Source organism: Solanum dulcamara, chromosome 3, assembly GCF_947179165.1.
Source record: "Solanum dulcamara chromosome 3, daSolDulc1.2, whole genome shotgun sequence".
Lineage (NCBI taxonomy): Eukaryota > Viridiplantae > Streptophyta > Magnoliopsida > Solanales > Solanaceae > Solanum > Solanum dulcamara.
The window spans coordinates 76,358,701-76,376,960 of NC_077239.1; the positions used below are offsets into that span (position 1 = coordinate 76,358,701).

The 18,260-nt window shown below is 33.3% G+C and overlaps 2 protein-coding genes across 2 annotated transcripts; both read right to left on the bottom strand.

Annotated features, from left to right (window-relative positions):
• Positions 1-1,296: 1,296 nt before the first annotated feature.
• Positions 1,297-9,792, bottom strand: LOC129883021 (folate-biopterin transporter 1, chloroplastic-like). Its single transcript, XM_055957559.1, has 9 exons — positions 9,470-9,792; positions 6,861-7,090; positions 6,396-6,460; positions 6,153-6,315; positions 4,443-4,591; positions 4,093-4,338; positions 3,837-4,005; positions 3,640-3,732; positions 1,297-2,081 (listed from the first exon to the last, which is right to left on the bottom strand). Exons 1-9 carry the CDS (start codon positions 9,726-9,728, stop codon positions 1,788-1,790), a joined length of 1,668 nt encoding a protein of 555 aa, XP_055813534.1. The 5' UTR covers positions 9,729-9,792; the 3' UTR covers positions 1,297-1,787.
• Positions 9,793-14,519: 4,727 nt separating this feature from the next.
• Positions 14,520-18,073, bottom strand: LOC129883022 (FCS-Like Zinc finger 8-like). The gene is made up of 3 exons (XM_055957560.1): positions 17,208-18,073; positions 16,243-17,116; positions 14,520-14,984 (listed from the first exon to the last, which is right to left on the bottom strand). Exons 2-3 carry the CDS (start codon positions 17,058-17,060, stop codon positions 14,936-14,938), a joined length of 867 nt encoding a protein of 288 aa, XP_055813535.1. The 5' UTR covers positions 17,061-17,116; positions 17,208-18,073; the 3' UTR covers positions 14,520-14,935.
• Between the last annotated feature and the right edge of the window lie 187 nt (positions 18,074-18,260).

An 18,260-nucleotide genomic window follows, 5' to 3' on the forward strand; every position in this document is an offset into this window, starting at 1 on the left:
AGAGGAAAAACAAAAGCATATTGTCGAAAATTCAACTGTTTAATTTATTTGTACATTTGTTAAGTAAGAAAGTAATGGAAAATGTAGTCAAAACTTTTGACAATAAATTCCTCCAATTTAAGCCTAGAATTTTTTTAAAAAAATTGAAGAAGGTGGTTTCGTTTAATTTTAAGATTCAATAAAAATAATATATAATTTGTGGAAAAAAAGATATGCTTTTGAGCTTTTAACTTCGAAAGCTTGGCCAACGTGCTAGTAACTTTTTTATATTGGGACGACACTCGGAAGACACCCAAAGCAATTTCAGACTTCCGCCAAAACTTGCTGTTCCAATAAATTATGAGCACAGAACAAAAATTGAAAACTAACGAAATATGTGCAATAAAAAATTGAATTCATTACTTAATTGAATGGATAATGTTTCATTAAACTTATATTATCTATCCTCAATAATTTGGGTGATTGGAGAAAATTGAAAATACCATATTTTTTTTAAAAAAAAAAATACCATCGTCGAGTTTATTTGAGCTTCAGAAAAAAATTGGAAAAGACAAAGTGGGTCTGTGATTTTTGAAGGAATTAGGCTAAACCAAGCCATTGAAAGTTGTATAAAATCTTTTGGAGTTGATTTGAAATAATTTTTATGCAAAAATGTGTCGATGATCAGGATTTAGCCACAAAAGGACGGCTAGAATTCCAACCACAAGAAAATTTCTGCTGATCCATCAGAATTTGGTCAGAAATCCTGATGAATTACCATGATCACTTCTTGTTAAAGGCAAATCTTGGCCAATATCAAATAAGAAATCCAGGTGATTTTCAGAATTTTGCTTATAAATCCTTGAATCACCAATAAGTCATCCTGGCAACCGCCAAGAGCATGTTTCTATTTTCTGGCATGGAGGGCATTTTCCCAATACCTTTCTTTACTGGGACAAAATTTAAACCTTAACACCGAAAAATCCTATTTGTGCAAATCACCCTAGATGTAACCTGCGTACCTCATGGGTAAAGGATAAGGTAATGGAATTGATAGAGAAATTCATAGGATAAGGTAATGGAATTGATAGAGAAATTCATAGACCTAAATAAGATAGGCGAATTAATAAGGGGAATAGAGATGATGATAGAGATCATACTAAGAAACAACAATGTTATGATTACTGGAAAGTACATTGTTCACCAGCTGTCTTGACATCCAGATTAAGAAGCAAGCAGATTCAAAGAGTACTTTTATCAGCTTGAAGTGTAGTAGTTATTAGCTCATTAGACCAAAAGTAAGAATCGTCATACAGAACGATCAATGTTCAATACCTTTTAGCTAAGATTTGATCACAAAATACCAAAGCTGGTCGCTAAACAGCAAGTCCGAACAACAATTTCTCAATGGGCATTCTAGACTAGGGTCATCTAGCAATACACGTGTTAAGATCAACATGGCTCAAGTTTGAACTCAGTAGATAACAAGTCCGCCCCTCTATTCTTCTCTCCTTAAATACCAGGTTTTGTTTTTGTCTACAGGAGGGTTCAAATTCATGACATTAGCCTAACCCACACTCTTGGCAATAGACCAAGTCCTGGGACCACAGAACAAGATCTATCTCACACTTAAACAAGTTCCTAATCCATTAAACTTTTTCTGTGGAGTGATGAATTGACATCGTGACTCGTATGCTTAGTCATTCAATATTAGTATTTGTATTTACAATTGTATTCTCTCCTATTGTTTTCTCGAAAAGCTGCAGAGATACTTAGCCAGATTCAGGGTTTGCACAGCACGCAAGAATTCAGTTAGACTTCATCTCAACATCAGTATTGTCTTCTGTATCTGGTTCGTCGCCAGGAAGAAGACCAAGTAGGGGCAAAGGCAATAGAGAGCTGAGATTGCAGAGAACTATCAGAAAAGCCAAGTTGTCAAACCTGTCCCTGGTGACACCAAATACCTGGGTTAGACCTGCACCAATTAGACCTCCAAGGACACTCCCTCCATTGGATATGGACATAAGGGTTGCGAAGAGAGTTGCTTCCATTCCTTGTGGACAAATTCTCGCAGCTAGTACTAGAACAGGCATGAAAGATGCCTGAAAAGGTAACAAGTCAGACAATGCTGACAAAAGGGGTTGCCAGAATACTCTTTAACTCTATGTTAGAAAAAAGTTCATGATTCAATTTCAGTTTTACATGTCTATTAAAAGATCATGCTGGAGCACCTTAGACTCAAAATGGAACTTAAGGAAACAGACTTCCAAAGCATTTGCCAAGTTTACCCTTTGCTATCCTCTAGCAGATTATGTGAATTGCCGTAGAAAGCTAGCTTGCCAAAACTCAAAAGAGAACACCCACGTTTCTTCCCCTCGTCTATCAGATAAGCATTCTCATCAAATATCAGTTTGGATGTAAACTTTCACTCATTTTCCAAGTCCACCCACTGCTATCTTCTTACCAGTCATATATAAAGTGCCTCGAGAAGGTTATATCACCAAAATTTAAACTGAACACCGATGTTTCCCTCATTACTCTAATCAGATAACCATTCTCCTAAAATACACCAAAAGATCTGTTCTTAAATAGTTTTTGTATTCTATAAAAAGCCACCCACCATTTTTATTTGTTCTCTCACATATATATAGCACGTAGTGGGGCTCTGTCAATGTGGTGAAAGCTTCCTCCTTTGTACTTCAACTTTCGTTTTGAGAAATCTAAAAATCATTACTTTGACCATTCACCTATTCTTGGAAAAGGTTCGCTCTAATACCATGTAAAAGATATTGAATATCTAACCAAAACCTTAATGTAATGATAGAGCGGTCAAGACCTTGATAAATCCCTTTAGATGCCCCTTTTATAGTCAAGACCATATAGATCAACAATAGAGATAAAGTTTCTATAAGATAGAACCAAATGAAGATCTATCTTTCTACTTTATCAAAACGCATGCTGGCCAAAGAAAATCTAGTTATACATCACATAGCAGTCCTAGATACACAGTTTTATATTCACAGCAGTTACCTGAAATTAGCATTCCAAAGAATTATAAAGTTTATGCGCAAGTACGTTTTTACAAATTTTATTTGGTTCTATGGCTGCTATAGTTCTTAATTGGAATACAGACCTAATTGGAATTCATTAGAGACTCTACACACATGAAAAATTACTCAATCACTTCAGAGGCATATCCAGGATTTTAGATCTATGGGTTCAGCCCTTAAAGTTCTTAACATTAAACCCATTATATTTTAAAGTTATGGGTTCATATCTACTATTTGTTGCAATTTTAATAGATTTTTACACGTAAATTTGTACTCCACATGGGAAGTACCAGGTTCAGATGCCCGCTACCGAAAGCTGCAATCACCCCTGAATCATTTTCATTATGGCCCTGTTCAATTGTGTCCGAAAGAAACTCTCAAGTTCTCTTTTTTCCAAAACCAAAAACTCTCAAGTTCTTGTTTATCACTAGCCAAATACATATTTGTAGGTAGGTTCAGTGAGTTTCTTGCATGTTGCAAGTTGGCCATTATATCCTTTAATTGTTTTGTGTGCCTTCACTGCATTATTATGTTGATTGGTACTCTTGAGTTATGCTTCGCAAATTTTCAACCAAGCAAGACTGCGCTCAAGTATAAGAAAAAAGATTACCTGACCCAGAACAGTTATAATCAAGGAATCCCCAATAGCAAACCACTCATCACTAATGCCAAACTGCCGGTTCAATCCAGTCACAAGAAGAACCTAATAAAAACAAATCATACTTGGAAGTAAATCATGACCATCATGACCCAAAACATAAGAAAAATCACAAAGCTGAAGTAGAAAATATATGTTGGAACATGTACCTGAGTCATACCAAGAGCTGTACCAATAAGAGTCATTACGAGGAATATTTTCCGTAGAGGAACTTTCTTTAAAAACCCATTATAAAGCCCCACACCAATAAGTGATGCAACTGAAGTGACAAGCTTAACACGACCAAGGAATTCCGGAGTGAAACCAAGTTTGTTTGTCCTACAATCAGGACAAACTTCTATTAGATTTAGCAGCTTGCATGTATGTCCACATTAATTAAAAAATTAAACCTGAAACTGCACATACGTGAAGTAAAACATAGCAGAATCTGACTGTGGCGTTGCCTGCCATAAGAAAATAAATAGGGTGGGAAGTAGAACGCTAGGCTGCTTAACAGCTCCCCATAACTGGGTAAAATTGTTTTTTGAGCTCTCTATGAAGCCATTGCCTAAAGAAACTCCCCTTGCTGGGCCTCGTACAGGCTGTTCTTTCACAAGTACAGATACCGCAGATGTTATGAGTGGAAGTAATGATGTTGCACCAAAAACAAACCTGGAGGCACAAAAACAATTAGATTAACCCACCAGGACCATTAGTATTACTCACAAGACCACAATCACATACTAATATTTAGAAAGACTGACGAAGTAACATACCTCACACCATAAGCCTCCACAAGGGAGCCACTAAAGTAGGCACTCACAATTCCCCCAAATGCCGAAGAACCCCAGCACAATGACTGAAGAGATCCTGACATGCTTTGAGACTCGCCGCGTGCCCTCTCTACTACCATGGAATCTACAACCTACATGATTACTCAATTATATATGATAGCTGAATGTGGTGCAAAATTTAAGATACCAGCCAGAAGAAGAGGAAGATTACAAACAAAGAAAGAAAAAATTAACTCAGATTCATTTGGCCAGTAACTCCTTGGTTTGAGCATGTGTAACAACCAAATATCAAGTCCAATAATTCCCAAGTGACATTAGTATTGTCAAGATATCAACACAAGCATAGGCTGATGATGCGGCAGCGGGTTCATGGCAGTGGGTGGAGCAATAGCTTGTGGCCCGATAATATCACTAACATGTCCAAGAAAGAATATACAGTTCTTCCACACTACACTATACAAGTCTTGAATTTGCATAGAATATCCAATTTCAAACTAATAATGGCTCAGTCTAGAAGAAGTTCTTATACCCCCACCCGCACCCCTTATTTTGAGAGGACGGTGGTGTTCGGGTCAGCTTGTGCACAACTCGACTATTACACTGGGTATTTGATACCACCCACCAACACCAGTACCGGGTAACATGTCCACAATTTTTAGGAAGACAGGAAGAAATTATTGAGTGTTGTTTGCCTCTACTAAGATTTGAATCTGAGCCTTCATGGTTCTTATGCCCTTTTTATCCTCAAAAAAGGAGTAGCAGCATCATAACTTCTGCTCCATTCATCACTTTGGTTTAAAAAATTACCACTCACCAAATGTATGGTAGTTCTCAGGAGTAAGTAGTGACTATAAAAGTAGACGCCAACAACATTTGTGGAGAGAAAACACAAGAGTTTACAAACTCAAGAAGTGTTAAGAGGTGTTGCTAATGCTCAGAATAAAAGTAGAACAGATACTAGGAGCGTTGTAAAATTCATTTGGTATGGCTAGCCAGCATGGCCCAACTAGGTTAAGATTAAGAGAGAGTGTTTCCAAAGTGATAAGCAAGTCCTTAGACTCCTTTCATTTTGAAATTCCCAAAACAACTAAGGACAAATGCAGGTGATCTTTTGTTCTCTTCTCATGTCTTCTGAGAACAAGCAATGAAAACTTGGAAATGGTAAGGGATACAGCAAAGGATGAGGCATAAAAACTTAAGTTAGATAGCTGTGCACTACCCGATATTTCTTGGAAAAGGCACTTCCCCTGATACATATTTGACGCACCAGTGGACTCTAGACAACCTTTCTGAACTTTTGAGATATCCTTTATCATACTAGTTTGATAAGATCTTCTCTCGAATGAGTTCTTGAAAACTTGGAACATATTATGGTGTGACTAAGTCTTAGACCTTACCTATGGCCCTGTTGCCAAGGTTGCAACTAAGGACCTCCTTCAAATTTTAAAAAGGCAAAACACATTTATGCAAAGCCAATCTCACGTATAATTAGCAAGAGTTTTTTGTTATGCAATGAAATACCTGAACAAAAATGAGAGCATAATGAGTAGTCAACTAATATTAAATGTCAAAAGCCAAACAGATTGTCATCAACCTTCGGAGCTCAGACCAGTTAAAAAATATAACTAGGCAATGAACATAACAGCACTAGTCTCAATTTATTGAAACTAACTAGGAACAAAAGGAACTTACAACATCTGAGAAAGCGACAGAAAGAGAACCAATAAGTATGGAGAAGGCAGCACTATACTTGCTATCAACGAAGGTGGCCATCAAAAACCATGAGAATGCTCCAAGAAGCCCTGAGAGTACCAAGTATGATCTCCTCCGGTATCCAAAGAGTGGGAAAGAATCACTATACAGGAAAAGCTCATGTCATGAAATCTTCCATTAACTAGATAGTTGAATAAGGATGAAAAGAAAGTTGAGTCCAACCTGATGAAACCATACACTGGTTTCACGAGCCATGGCAATGATGAGAAACCAGATATGACAGCTGTCTAGTCATTCACATATAAATGTGTCAGTCTGTGGACTCAACTAAAATGGTGAGGGGAGAATAGAGAAGAAATGTGCAAATAGGTGTTCCATTGAAGGTGGAAAATTTTGGGATAATAACAAAATAGAAAGGAAGTTTAATTAAAACAGAAAGAATAACTGACGGCTGTGGCAATCTAAATTCGAAAGAGAATTGTATTTCAAATGACTGAATGTAACTGTAGTTTAAATTCCAAAACAACTCTTAAATTCAGTATGACAATTAGATTCCCAAATTCAGGAAAAATATACTAAAAGCACTTTTGGCTAGAATCTGAAGTTTGAATTTGATGAAAATGAATTTGTTCCACTAGGAAGATTGACAAACAACTGGAAATAAATTACTCTATCAGGATGACATACCTCTGCAGGATCTAGGTGTAGGTCATCTTTCAAGTAAAAGCTTACAGCAAGCCTAGAAAGGCCCAGGACACCTTGAACAAAATATACCATAGCAACAGCAATGTTATCCGGGGTTAGATCCACTCCAAAGCAACTGATGGAACTTAAAGAATATTTGCTCTTGTGAGGCACACTTTTATGGGAAAAGACAGAATCTTCTTTAACAGTGGTTGTCGGCTGATCCCCCTTTCCTGCATATGATCATATTGGAGAATGTAAATAAGATTGAGACAGCCAAGAAAAGAACAACCACACAAACAGAATAGTAGAAAACGAGCTCACAGTGTGACATAAGCCACAATGTATGAGCATGAAAGGTGCTAAATCCATGATGAGATTTGCTTGACAACCTACTGAATACTAAGCACCAAAAATGGAAATGATATATAACAGCAAATTCTTGTTCATAGAAAGGAGGTTATATTTAGGAACTTTTCCAAAAAGAGTTTATTGGTTAAAGAGATCACGATCTGCTAAAATTATACTGAAAAATACACATAGTTCATACATCGTTGGAAAGTAGGCAAGCCACAAAAAAAAGTGAACTGCAAGGTTTAGTCTAAGGTGCACCGACTCTCTCAGCTATGATCAGATGTGGCTCTCACTGATGATTGAACATCATGAGCCATGAAGTACAAAAATAAAGCATATTAGAACATTCAAATGCCATTATGCAAAGTTTTTGCTTCCACTCTAAACTATATATTATCCTCTGAAGAATCCTTCTCCGGAAAAAATTATTTGCATATCCAATATGACATTGACAGTCATATGCTCCTCTAGATTGACTTTTAAGCAACCAGTTTTATATTAATCCATCCTATAATCTTGATGAAATAAAGTGAATTCATTGATATGCATCAAGAAGATGCAAAAAGTTCTAATTCATCCTATAATTCTTTCTAGTTTCTGTGTTGAACTACTTCCTTATGAAGCATGCAAACTCACTCTGTCCCAATTTGTACAACAATACTGTAGAAATGAACCATACTTTAATCTCTCATTATCAGTTCCAAATTATTAAAAGTTTATTTTAAATGGAACTTAGGATGCAATCACAAAAAGACTTGACGAATTTTTTGCATTTGTTGCAGAGTTGTTAACAGCCTGCTTGAGGCATTCTAAACTCATAAAACTCGGTGAGGCGCTTCGTGTCACATAACCTGCTCTTTATTACAGATAGTGCACTGCTTCAATGCCCCCGGGCATTCTCTTAAAAAGTACTATATTAAACCATAAGGGTAGATGATGAAGCGATATATTAATTGTTAGAGAATATATTAGTGATTAGGAATAGGAAATTAGAAATGTAGTATAATAAAGTAGTTGCAGACTTGAATAAGAAATTTTCTTCGAATCACAATTTAAAATGATTTTGAAGTTGATTGACATGGGTTTTTAGTTCAGATATTCCAATTAATTATAGATTTTTAATTCTTTGATCCATTTAATTATTGTTTGTTATTATATTTGGTTTTGCTTTCATTACATTTTGATTCTCACTATGGGTTTCAATTTTATCAGATGTCCCAAAATACCTTTTGAATCTTGTGGACCTAAGCATTTTGTGTGAGATGTAAGAATTAAAGAGTTACCAACTATAGAAAGTAATATTCTTTTTGAAACAGACTTAAAAGGAAAGTCAGGCACATAAATTGAAACAGTGGGAGCACCAATATTACTAGTATCATTCGGCACCTCTACTATGAGCTCTCCTCTACTTCCCAATTTTTTCTCAAAGGTCTTCTAAATTTGATGTGTTCAAAGCAACAAGGAAAATATATTAAAAACTATCTGCAAAGAGAGAGTTTATCGCTTCATGGATGAAGTCATGCGCCTCAGAGAAGTGTGCGCTTCAGACAAGGATGTGCAGAGTGATCTAAATGAGAATCAGTTGGTTCCGTTGTTAGACATGATTCCCTTTTCTATTACAGGTTTTCCTTCCTCTGACCAACTCATTTGCATATCACATGCATAAGAATGGCATCCGGGCAATTCAATTTGAATCAACAATGTGCTCCTTCTACTTCAAATGCACTCAATGCTTAACATTAACTTTGGAAATACATACCATTGAGAATATGGATAAACCTCAGGACCTTATTGACCCGGTACAGGATATTAAGAAATAGCAGATCTTCAAATTGCCTGCTATCCATCTCAAAAATATATCTATCAACAACCACACACTCAAACCAGATATATAGATTCTGAAGCTGCTAACTCACTCTATTTGCTATCCTTTATTTTAAAAGAAAGTTAATAACTTCAAATTTCATTTTTAATAATTCAACTAAGCAAAATCAAAAAAGAAGGTCGCGGTAAGAAGACAATCAAGGTAAAATTAGTCTAATTATGATGAATCCTCCACGTACTAACAAAATGTAGAATAAAGTATACTGGATAAGATACCGATCAGAAAAATATCTAAGGGATAAGAGGCTATAATCCAGCCAGTTAGGATTGATTGAGCTAAGTAAAAAAAAAATAATACAAAATTAAGTAATTAAAAAAACTAAATTATTCAGGTCCACACAAATGGAATTGATTGAGCTAAGTAGCAAACTCACGATTTCTGGAATCTATCAACGGTTCAGTCTCGATGTCTCGCCGGACGGAACCAGCTGGAATCTGAACTGAGACTGACATTTTGGAGTCCGGTGGATCGAAAGGCGGTTTCCTGCGGGAGGAGCCAGCGGAGATGGTGAAGGAAGGCGGTTTCCGGCGGTTAAAGCGTGAGAGGAATGGAGAGAGGGAGAGGAAGGGAAAAAAAGGATTAACAGAGGGTAAGATTGAGAATGAAATTGAATTGGGCGTTATTGTAGACATTATTTTTAATTTAATTTATGAAAGTGCTTCGATTCGTACAATCTACCTGTGATTTTTTAATGCGAAATTGGATTATATAAAATGAGTAGACACTAATAAGAACTGTGTTCAAGAACGACTACCATGCAAATGTCGTAATTACCCCCGATTTAGCTTCAGTTCTAATGGGGGAAACACACACTATTTTGGAATCAAAATTTAAGTTAGGCTTAATACATAGATGTGTTATTTAATTTGATCTCAATTATTGTTTATGTTATTAAATTTTGAATGTACACAAATATATATTTAAATTTGTATAAAATTGAACAAGTAAATGCATATGTTCTCTATGGTGTTTTATGTGGCAATTCACGTATGTTCTACTTGTATTATAACACGTAAGATACATGTGTCTACTTGTTCAATTTTATACAAATTTTATGTGTCTATTTGTGTTTACCCAAAATTGGAGGTAATAAATGTCAATTTAGGTCAAGTTAAAGGACGCATGTATGTATTATATCTTTAAGTTACAAGTTGTAGAGTATAAAATATTTGTTAGTTTGTAAAAGGGCCTAAAATGTCCTTGAACTATTGAAAATGATATAAAAATGCCCTTCATACATCTATTGGGCCTAAAATGCCTTTGACATCCACCTTTAGTTCAAAAAATGACATTTTCTTTAACAGATATTAACTCCAAAAACACATGGCGGTCATCTATCGATTACAATTTAATTATTTAAAATTATTTATAAATCAAAATTTATTGAACAGAATTTTAATCACGAAAAAGGACCTAAATTGCCTTCGAACTATTGAAAATGGTACCAAAATGTCCCTCATCCATATATCGGGCCTAAAATGTCATTTTCCATTAAAAAAAGGTCATTTTTGGACCTAAAGGTGGATGTCAAGGGCATTTTAGGCTCAATAGATAGATGAGGGCATTTTTATACCATTTTCAATAGTCCAAGGGCATTTTAGGCCCCTTTCCATCGTTAGTTTAATCACTAAGGAACCAACTTCAAACATACATGGATAAAGTTCTAAAAAATAGCATCTAATCTTTGATAGTATACTTCTGAATGAAGTAGATTTCTCAAATAGTCACTCAACTAATAGTCATTATTTCATAAAGATACCTTTTTTGTTAAAGAAATCGTACGCAAAAGAAAAAATGAATTTTTAAGATAATAAATATTAATTGGGTGATCTATTTATATATCGGAACTAAAAATAATTTTTTCAAGGTTTTCCAACGACATCCACCAAATTTAAATGCAATTTTCTCTGCCACTTGTCCATTTCTTTGGGCTCGATTTGTAGTCCATAATCCCAAATAATAAGTCCAGCCCAATTAATTCAAAAAATAGAATTTTGTCAAAAACTTAATTTCTTAGTATTATCTGGAATAAATTAATTTATTCTCAAGAAAAAGAGAAAAAAATCATTTAAATCACTTTTTAAAAGAAAAAGAATGTCTAATAAGATTGAAAATTTGCAGCAAACAAGCTTTTAACTCCCCCAAAACAAAAGTAATACCTTCATTATTTTGAAAATAAGGAAAAAGTATTTTCTTCTTCGTCTTATAAAATATAAACTTTTTTCATAAAACTCACCACTCTCTATCAACTTTTGGTTATCATACCATGATCAATTATTTTGTTATATACAAGCAAGTTATTTTATGAGAAGATGGAGTCATAATCATCTGGATATGTTAATGAGCCCAGTTGTATCAGATTTGGGCGGGTTGAACCCAATTGACATCCTTACTCTATACTAGAGAAATGAATAAATAAGATACTTTCTTAAATCGATAATCATGTTTTAACCAGCATTAGTAAATTTATATTTTTAAAGAAAATGTCACTATATAATGTCGAAACATCATTTGCACAAGCATATTGCAATAATGTGACTCATGATACTTATTCTTAAAGTATATATTTTATTTTTATTTCACTTATTATATTTTAAAATTTCAGCATTCCTTCATTCACAATATCTATTTCAAATTCTTGACTCGTTTTTGGAGTTTCACTTGTTAAAATTTTGAATTCCCACACCAGTGATGGATCCATCCATTTTCAACTGACGTCCATTACATTTGCAGATATATATGGCACCAGCTACAGATAGCACTAGGCTTAATTGATTGCTTAGAAGTGGAGGACTTTTTTCCCACTAATTAATGAATAAAAACATGTAGACTTAGAGCCCGTTTAGATAGCTTAAAAAAAGTAATTTTTATGTATGAAGTGCTTTTAGAATTTTGAAGTGCTGAAAGTTATTTTTATAAATAAGCAGTTGAGTGTTTGGATAAAAATGCTTAAATGAGTAAAATGATGTGAATTTTAGGGTTAAAAGAATAAAAAGGGTAGTTTGGAATTTAGTTAAAATATAAGGGATCTAAAAGTAATTTCCATGGTCAAAGAAAATGACTTTAAGCACTTAGAAAAAAAAAGTTAAAAATCCTAACCTTTCATTTTTGACCGACTTTAAGAACTTTAGGCAAACACATCAAAAAACTAAAAAGAGGCTTTAAATTGGTTTCATCCAAACGGGCTCTTAGTATTAGAAAATGAATTAGCAAAGGTATGTGAGAAGTTGATACCCCGTAATCCAGCTATGATCTGAAGCGTTGATTGAGATAAATAATAAAGGAACGTTAAACATAATTTCAAAAGGGCTTTCCTCCTAAAAAAAAAATAAATTAAATTTTAACTTACTTATCAAATACTAAAAATAAGTAAAAAAAAAATCTTATTTTTCAAATAAATACTTTGGCAAAAAAATATTTTTCTTTATACCGAACACAGCACCTTAAGATGGGGAAGAAGCCAAGAAGAAGGTTAAAAGAGTACTGTAGAGAGGTAGACATTGGTAATGAGTTCCATTTATGGTCCCAATTCCCAACTTGCATTCATTATTATCTCTGCACCTGTTGGGAGTCTCCAGTCTGAGCCATAAGCTTCCCATGCCTGTCTCCTCTTCTCCAACAATACCTTCCTCTGCACTTTTGATTTATTATTTATTTTGGATTAAATTTTTTAGTTTTATAAAATTAGGTACGAATCATTCTTTTCAGGTTATATTATTGAAATTATATCGGATATATTGTTATTATGATAGTATTGAGAAAGCTAATCAGTTCATAAAAAAATAACAAAGTCGGTACTAATACAATAACCTACAAATGTCATAATGCGATATATCTATAATATTGTATTCCGTGTATTATTTTTAACACATATATTATAAGTACTAGATACAAAAGTCCGTGCAAGTATTGACCTAATATATATTATTTTATTCATCTCATTTTATGTGGATGCAAATAGAATCAAGAGAGTTAATCAAATTTCTATATAATTTTTAAATATTACAGTATTTCTAACGTAATTTTTAAATAATATATGTTACTTACTTTATCTCAATTTATGTAGAACGTATGAAACTTTGAGAGTCAATCAAATTTTCATATGTTTTTTTAAATATTTTAAGTTTTTAATTATTGTCACTTATAATACTCTTAATTAACATAATTTTTAAATAATATATGTTATTCCCTGGTCCCAATTTATGTGGCACAGATGAAATTTCAAAAGTTAATCAAAACGTAATTTTCAAATAATATATGTTACTCCTTCAGTCCCAATTTATGTGGCACGTATGAAATTTGAGAGTTAATCGAATTTTTAATATGTTTTTCAAATATTCTAAATTGTTAGTTATTGTGATATATAGTACTCTTAACGTAATTACATAATTTTTAAATAACATATTATAATATTATTTTTTCATACTTTTTAAATACATCACACAATATAAAGAAAAATAAGATAAATAAATAAAAATAAAAATAATATTAAATGTATAAATAGAAGGAATTAAAGGAGAAGGGCAAATCGATCATTTGATCGACTGACCCTAAGCTTCTCTATTGGCGTCTATATTATAGAGTAATATCGTATTTTCGCCTCATTTATTACTTAATTATGATAAAATATATTAATTTATTGTAGAAAAAAAATTATTTGTTTTATGAGTTTGTGCTTGGATAGTTAAAACCTTTTATTTTCTTTTGGATTAAAAATTTTAAGTACAATATTTGTAATTAAAAGATGAAGATTTGAAAAAACTTCACTTAATCGACACACCCAAAACCACATCTTGAAAAACTTAGAACATGGAAAATCCACACAAAAGTACGCAACAACAACATACCCATCATAATCCCAAAAATGATGAAATCTGAAGAAGGTAAACCATACACAAACTTTAAAAAACGCTAACATGATTTGAGTGAAGCTCAAATGTTCCATTAGCAAAATGTAGGGTATGGGTGAACCCATAATATGTAAGTTGTTACACGAGGCCATAAATTTAATTTTCTACAATTTAATCCTTATCTCTTCCATAAATTTAATTTTCTACAATTTAATCCTTATCTCTTGATTTTATTCCATCTAGGTTGTCACACACGTTAAACAATAGCATACGTAGAATAATTTGTTGGTTGTCACACACATTAAACAATAGCATACGTAGAATAATTTGTTGCTTGTTGTATATATTTAATAATAATACTAAACATCATGATAGTCTCTAGGTAAATAAGTTGATGTGAAAGCCTAGTCAAAATAGCTAAACTTGACCAATAAATAAATAAAGAAAAGGACATCCCAAATAAGATAAAAAGAATCTACTCAATTAAGGTCATTGGTTATGATGATGTTTGCATTATTATGGGATTGATTAGTGTATATAATAATACCATAATTAAATATAAATGCCATCAACTTTACTCTAAATCAACATAATTTATATTAAACTTTCAATAAAGCATCCAAAGTAGTGTCAGACACCATAATCACCTACTACAATATTTTTTTTCAATAAAATAAAAATTTCATCAATCACTTCAAATATTATCTCATTAGCCTTCTTCTTCCTCCTCAACAAAGACATTTTCTTACTCCCCTTAAACCAAAAAAAAATAAAAATAAAAAAGTGACAAGAGACATCTAAACAGATTCAATTATCCAATTTACAAAAAACAGTTTTTGAATCTGCAAATACTCTTTTAACACCTTGCAAGTTGCTACTAGGACAAAACTTGCTATCACTCATCAATTATTATTATTATTATTATTATTAGGAAATAATACCAAATACATTATCATCAGTCTCTGATTTATCCATTCCTTCCTCCAACATCATTTCTTTGTATCTGCATATTCACTGCTGCAAAATGCCTTCTCACCTCTAGAAAGAACATAATACACAATTACAAAAGGGAAGCTTTTCAAGAGGATACAACAACATAACCTGTGTTATACCACAAAGTGGAATCTGAAAAAATAGAGTGTATACAGACCTTACACTACCTCCTCGAGGTAGAGAGGTTGTTTTCGAAAAAACTTCGACTCAATTGCATCATATCAAGGCAACGAAGAAAACATGACAATTAATACGGAAAGCAATACAAAACATATAGAAAAAGAACAGTAACAACAATATATGGTAACGAATATTAAAAAGCAAGAAACTAGATGAATAAGGCCTAAAACTACAACATACATTGGCCTAATCCTACCGGGTAGTGGGACAACGTTTAACTACCTACTAATCTTCGATGTGACCTGCATATCCAAGGTCATGAAATGTAACTTGTAGGATAAAATAAGAAATTTTGACATCAAAGATAATAACTTGTACATGTAAGTCTCTTAAAATGTTAGTGTCATTTTAAAGAATCTTTCACAGAATACAGAACACTGCAGAAGTTCTCAATGCTACTACCAGAAATTTGCAAAGAGTAGAAGAGCAAACTATTCTAAAAAAAGGTGTGTCAGACAACAATAAAATCATGAAAAAAGAGAAGTAAAACTCTGACCATCATGACCAGATTAATAAATCCAAACAGATCATATGAAATCATCAAATACTTTAGAATAGGCCATGAAACTTTAACATCTAACCTACTTTTGGACTTGGTCTCATAATGTCATAAACATTTTTTAAAGGTTATTTTACAGAAGAATTTATTTTTTTTTGCAGAAATTCTGAATGCTACTAGAAATTTGCCCAAGAGAAAACTGTACTAGAACAAGTATAGTGAGTATCAAACGACTAAAATGGCATGTCCAGATTACCATGCACAATAGCAGACTGTACTAAAACTATCAAACAACACTTAAATCATGTAAAAGGGAAAATCTCCCCCTCAATTTTGATGTTGAAATTTGAAAAATTGAGTCTTTGAAATTGTGGTTGGACATGCATTTTATTTGGAAAAAGTTTGAAGATTAGTTAGTGGAAGTCCCAAAAACTGGCTGAAAATATTTGAAGATCAGATTTTTCATGGCCAAAACAGATATTTGAAACTAAATTTTCGAAAACTATTTCCAAATTCTATGGTCAAACGCTAGCTAATAAACTTGTAAACAGATCATAATATGAGCATAACTAGAAGCTACTAGGCAAGTTTGAAATTTTGAAAAAGACAGAAAATTTGGATTACCTGTACATGTAAATGTCTTTCCCTATTCCAAGATTCTTCTTGCAATTGTGACAGAAGCTGAGAAAACTCTCAGATGGATAGCTCATTGGAGGAATAGGAAAAGTCTCATTTTCTTTTCTTGATGCAGAGTACTTAACAACACCACAACAGCTTTCAAGAATGCAATCATCAAATATGTGAGTGGTTCTTGGATTTGGACCATATGAAATTACACAAGTATACTCCTCAGAAAGCTCCATTTCAGCAGCAGAGAGACTACTAAAAGCCCCTGGTGAATTTGGGATGTCTATGTTAGAATTTGAGGACCCAAATGGAGATTTCTTCACAGGAGATGGAGAAAAGCCAGGAGATAAAGAACCTAACTGAGAATTTCTAGTCTTGATACCAAAATCACCAGGAGAAGGTGGTGAATCAGTAGGGTAATTGAAAGGAGGAGGCAATGTAGGGATCTGAATCTTCAATTGTGAACCAAGAACAACCATTCTACTCACAGAATTCAATTCTTTAGAATCAGATTTTTCATCAATGAGAGCATCAACAAGGCCAAGACCAACCCCTTTTGAGTCAAGTTTCTGAAAATGAACTCTACTTTCTGGTTTAGGGGATTTTGGAGTGTTTGAGTTTGAATCAGACCAAAAGGGGTTTCTAAAAGCAGTGAAAGGCTTACTATCAAGAATTGAAGTAGGACTCATAATAGACTCAGTATCAGGAAACCCCTTACTAGCAAAACAAGTGAACAACCTTGGTGAACCAAAAAAAGAGGAAGAGGTTTTTCTTGAATTCTCCATTGGAGATGGTAAAGAACTATAATCTGCCATTATAACTTGCTTAAAAGATTCTTGATCTTGAACTTTTCCTTAGCATAAAGATCTTCCTATACAACAAAATCAAACCAAAGTTTCAAACTTTCCACTTCAAGAAACAAAAAAACCCAAACTTTACTTTCAACAAAGCTTATTACATACCTTGATTATTTCAGCTTAAAACTACCATCAAGATTCAATTTTTAACCAACCCCAGAAACTATTTTGTACCAGAAAGTAAGGATCCAAAGAAGGGATGAATAAAGCAACTTTCTTTCAGCAAGAAGAATCCATCATATCTAAGAACCGACATGAGACCTCAATAGTCATCATCAAGACTAAACATTTACAAAAGCAACAAAAAATTAGTCATCTTTTCTCTCTTCCCTCTTTACTTTTTTTCCCCTCTTTTGTTTCTTGTGTAATACTTACAACACTGTATTATTTCAGCAAAAAACCATTTCTTTGCATCATAAAGACCCAAAGCCTTACATGCAGACAAAGACCCACAAATCAAAAGTTAAATCAACAAAAATAAAAATAAAAAATACCCCATAAAAATAAATTAAAAATTAAAAGGTCTGATTCACTCTTCTAGTGCTCCTACTGCAACTTTTTACCTAGTAGTGGGTTTTTGTCCTCTTTCCCACAGTCCCTTTTTCCCCCTTTTCTCCACACTTTACTCTTGTTTCAGTTTCTTGAAACAACCCATGGACTTATATATTTATTTAGTGAGTGGAAAAAATAAATAAAGGGTGCATGAAAATCGGTGGTTTAGATGAAAACTTCTGGCTTTAATCTGAAATGTGGCAGTTTTTTTTTTTTTTTTGGTGATTGAAAACTCAAGTCAGTGCACTGAGTTATGAGGAAGTCTGCTAAACTGAGGAAACTGCTCTTTCACTGCTATCTCTTGACATCTGCAATATATATCTATATATGGGGTTGGCCATTGAGTTAATTTTCTTGAAGAGATGAGCGCATGAGCAGTGAATAGTGTTGTCAGTGGCAAATGCCAATTTTTAAGGGTGTGGGGTGTACAATACAAGTAGTGTACATGTTTTATTTTCATCCTTAACATATTTTACTATATTAAAATGATCCTTAATGTATAATAAAAATATTTATTTTAGTCCTTAATATATTTATTTAACTAAAATAGTCCATAGAAAAATGTATTTATTTTGATGTTTTACCTTAAATCTAATAAATTTATAA

Coding starts and splice junctions, on each gene's coding strand:
- LOC129883022 (XM_055957560.1), bottom strand. CDS start 17,060: ATGGCAGATTATAGTTCTTTACCATCTCCAATGGAGAATTCAAGAAAA. Junction 14,985..16,242: donor AAAGACATTTACATGTACAG/GTAATCCAAATT, acceptor TGTTCTTTCTAG/AGGTGAGAAGGCATTTTGCA.
- LOC129883021 (XM_055957559.1), bottom strand. CDS start 9,728: ATGTCTACAATAACGCCCAATTCAATTTCATTCTCAATCTTACCCTCT. Junction 4,592..6,152: donor CTGTCGCTTTCTCAGATGTT/GTAAGTTCCTTT, acceptor GTAATCATGTAG/GTTGTAGATTCCATGGTAGT. Junction 3,733..3,836: donor CAGCTCTTGGTATGACTCAG/GTACATGTTCCA, acceptor TGTTTTTATTAG/GTTCTTCTTGTGACTGGATT.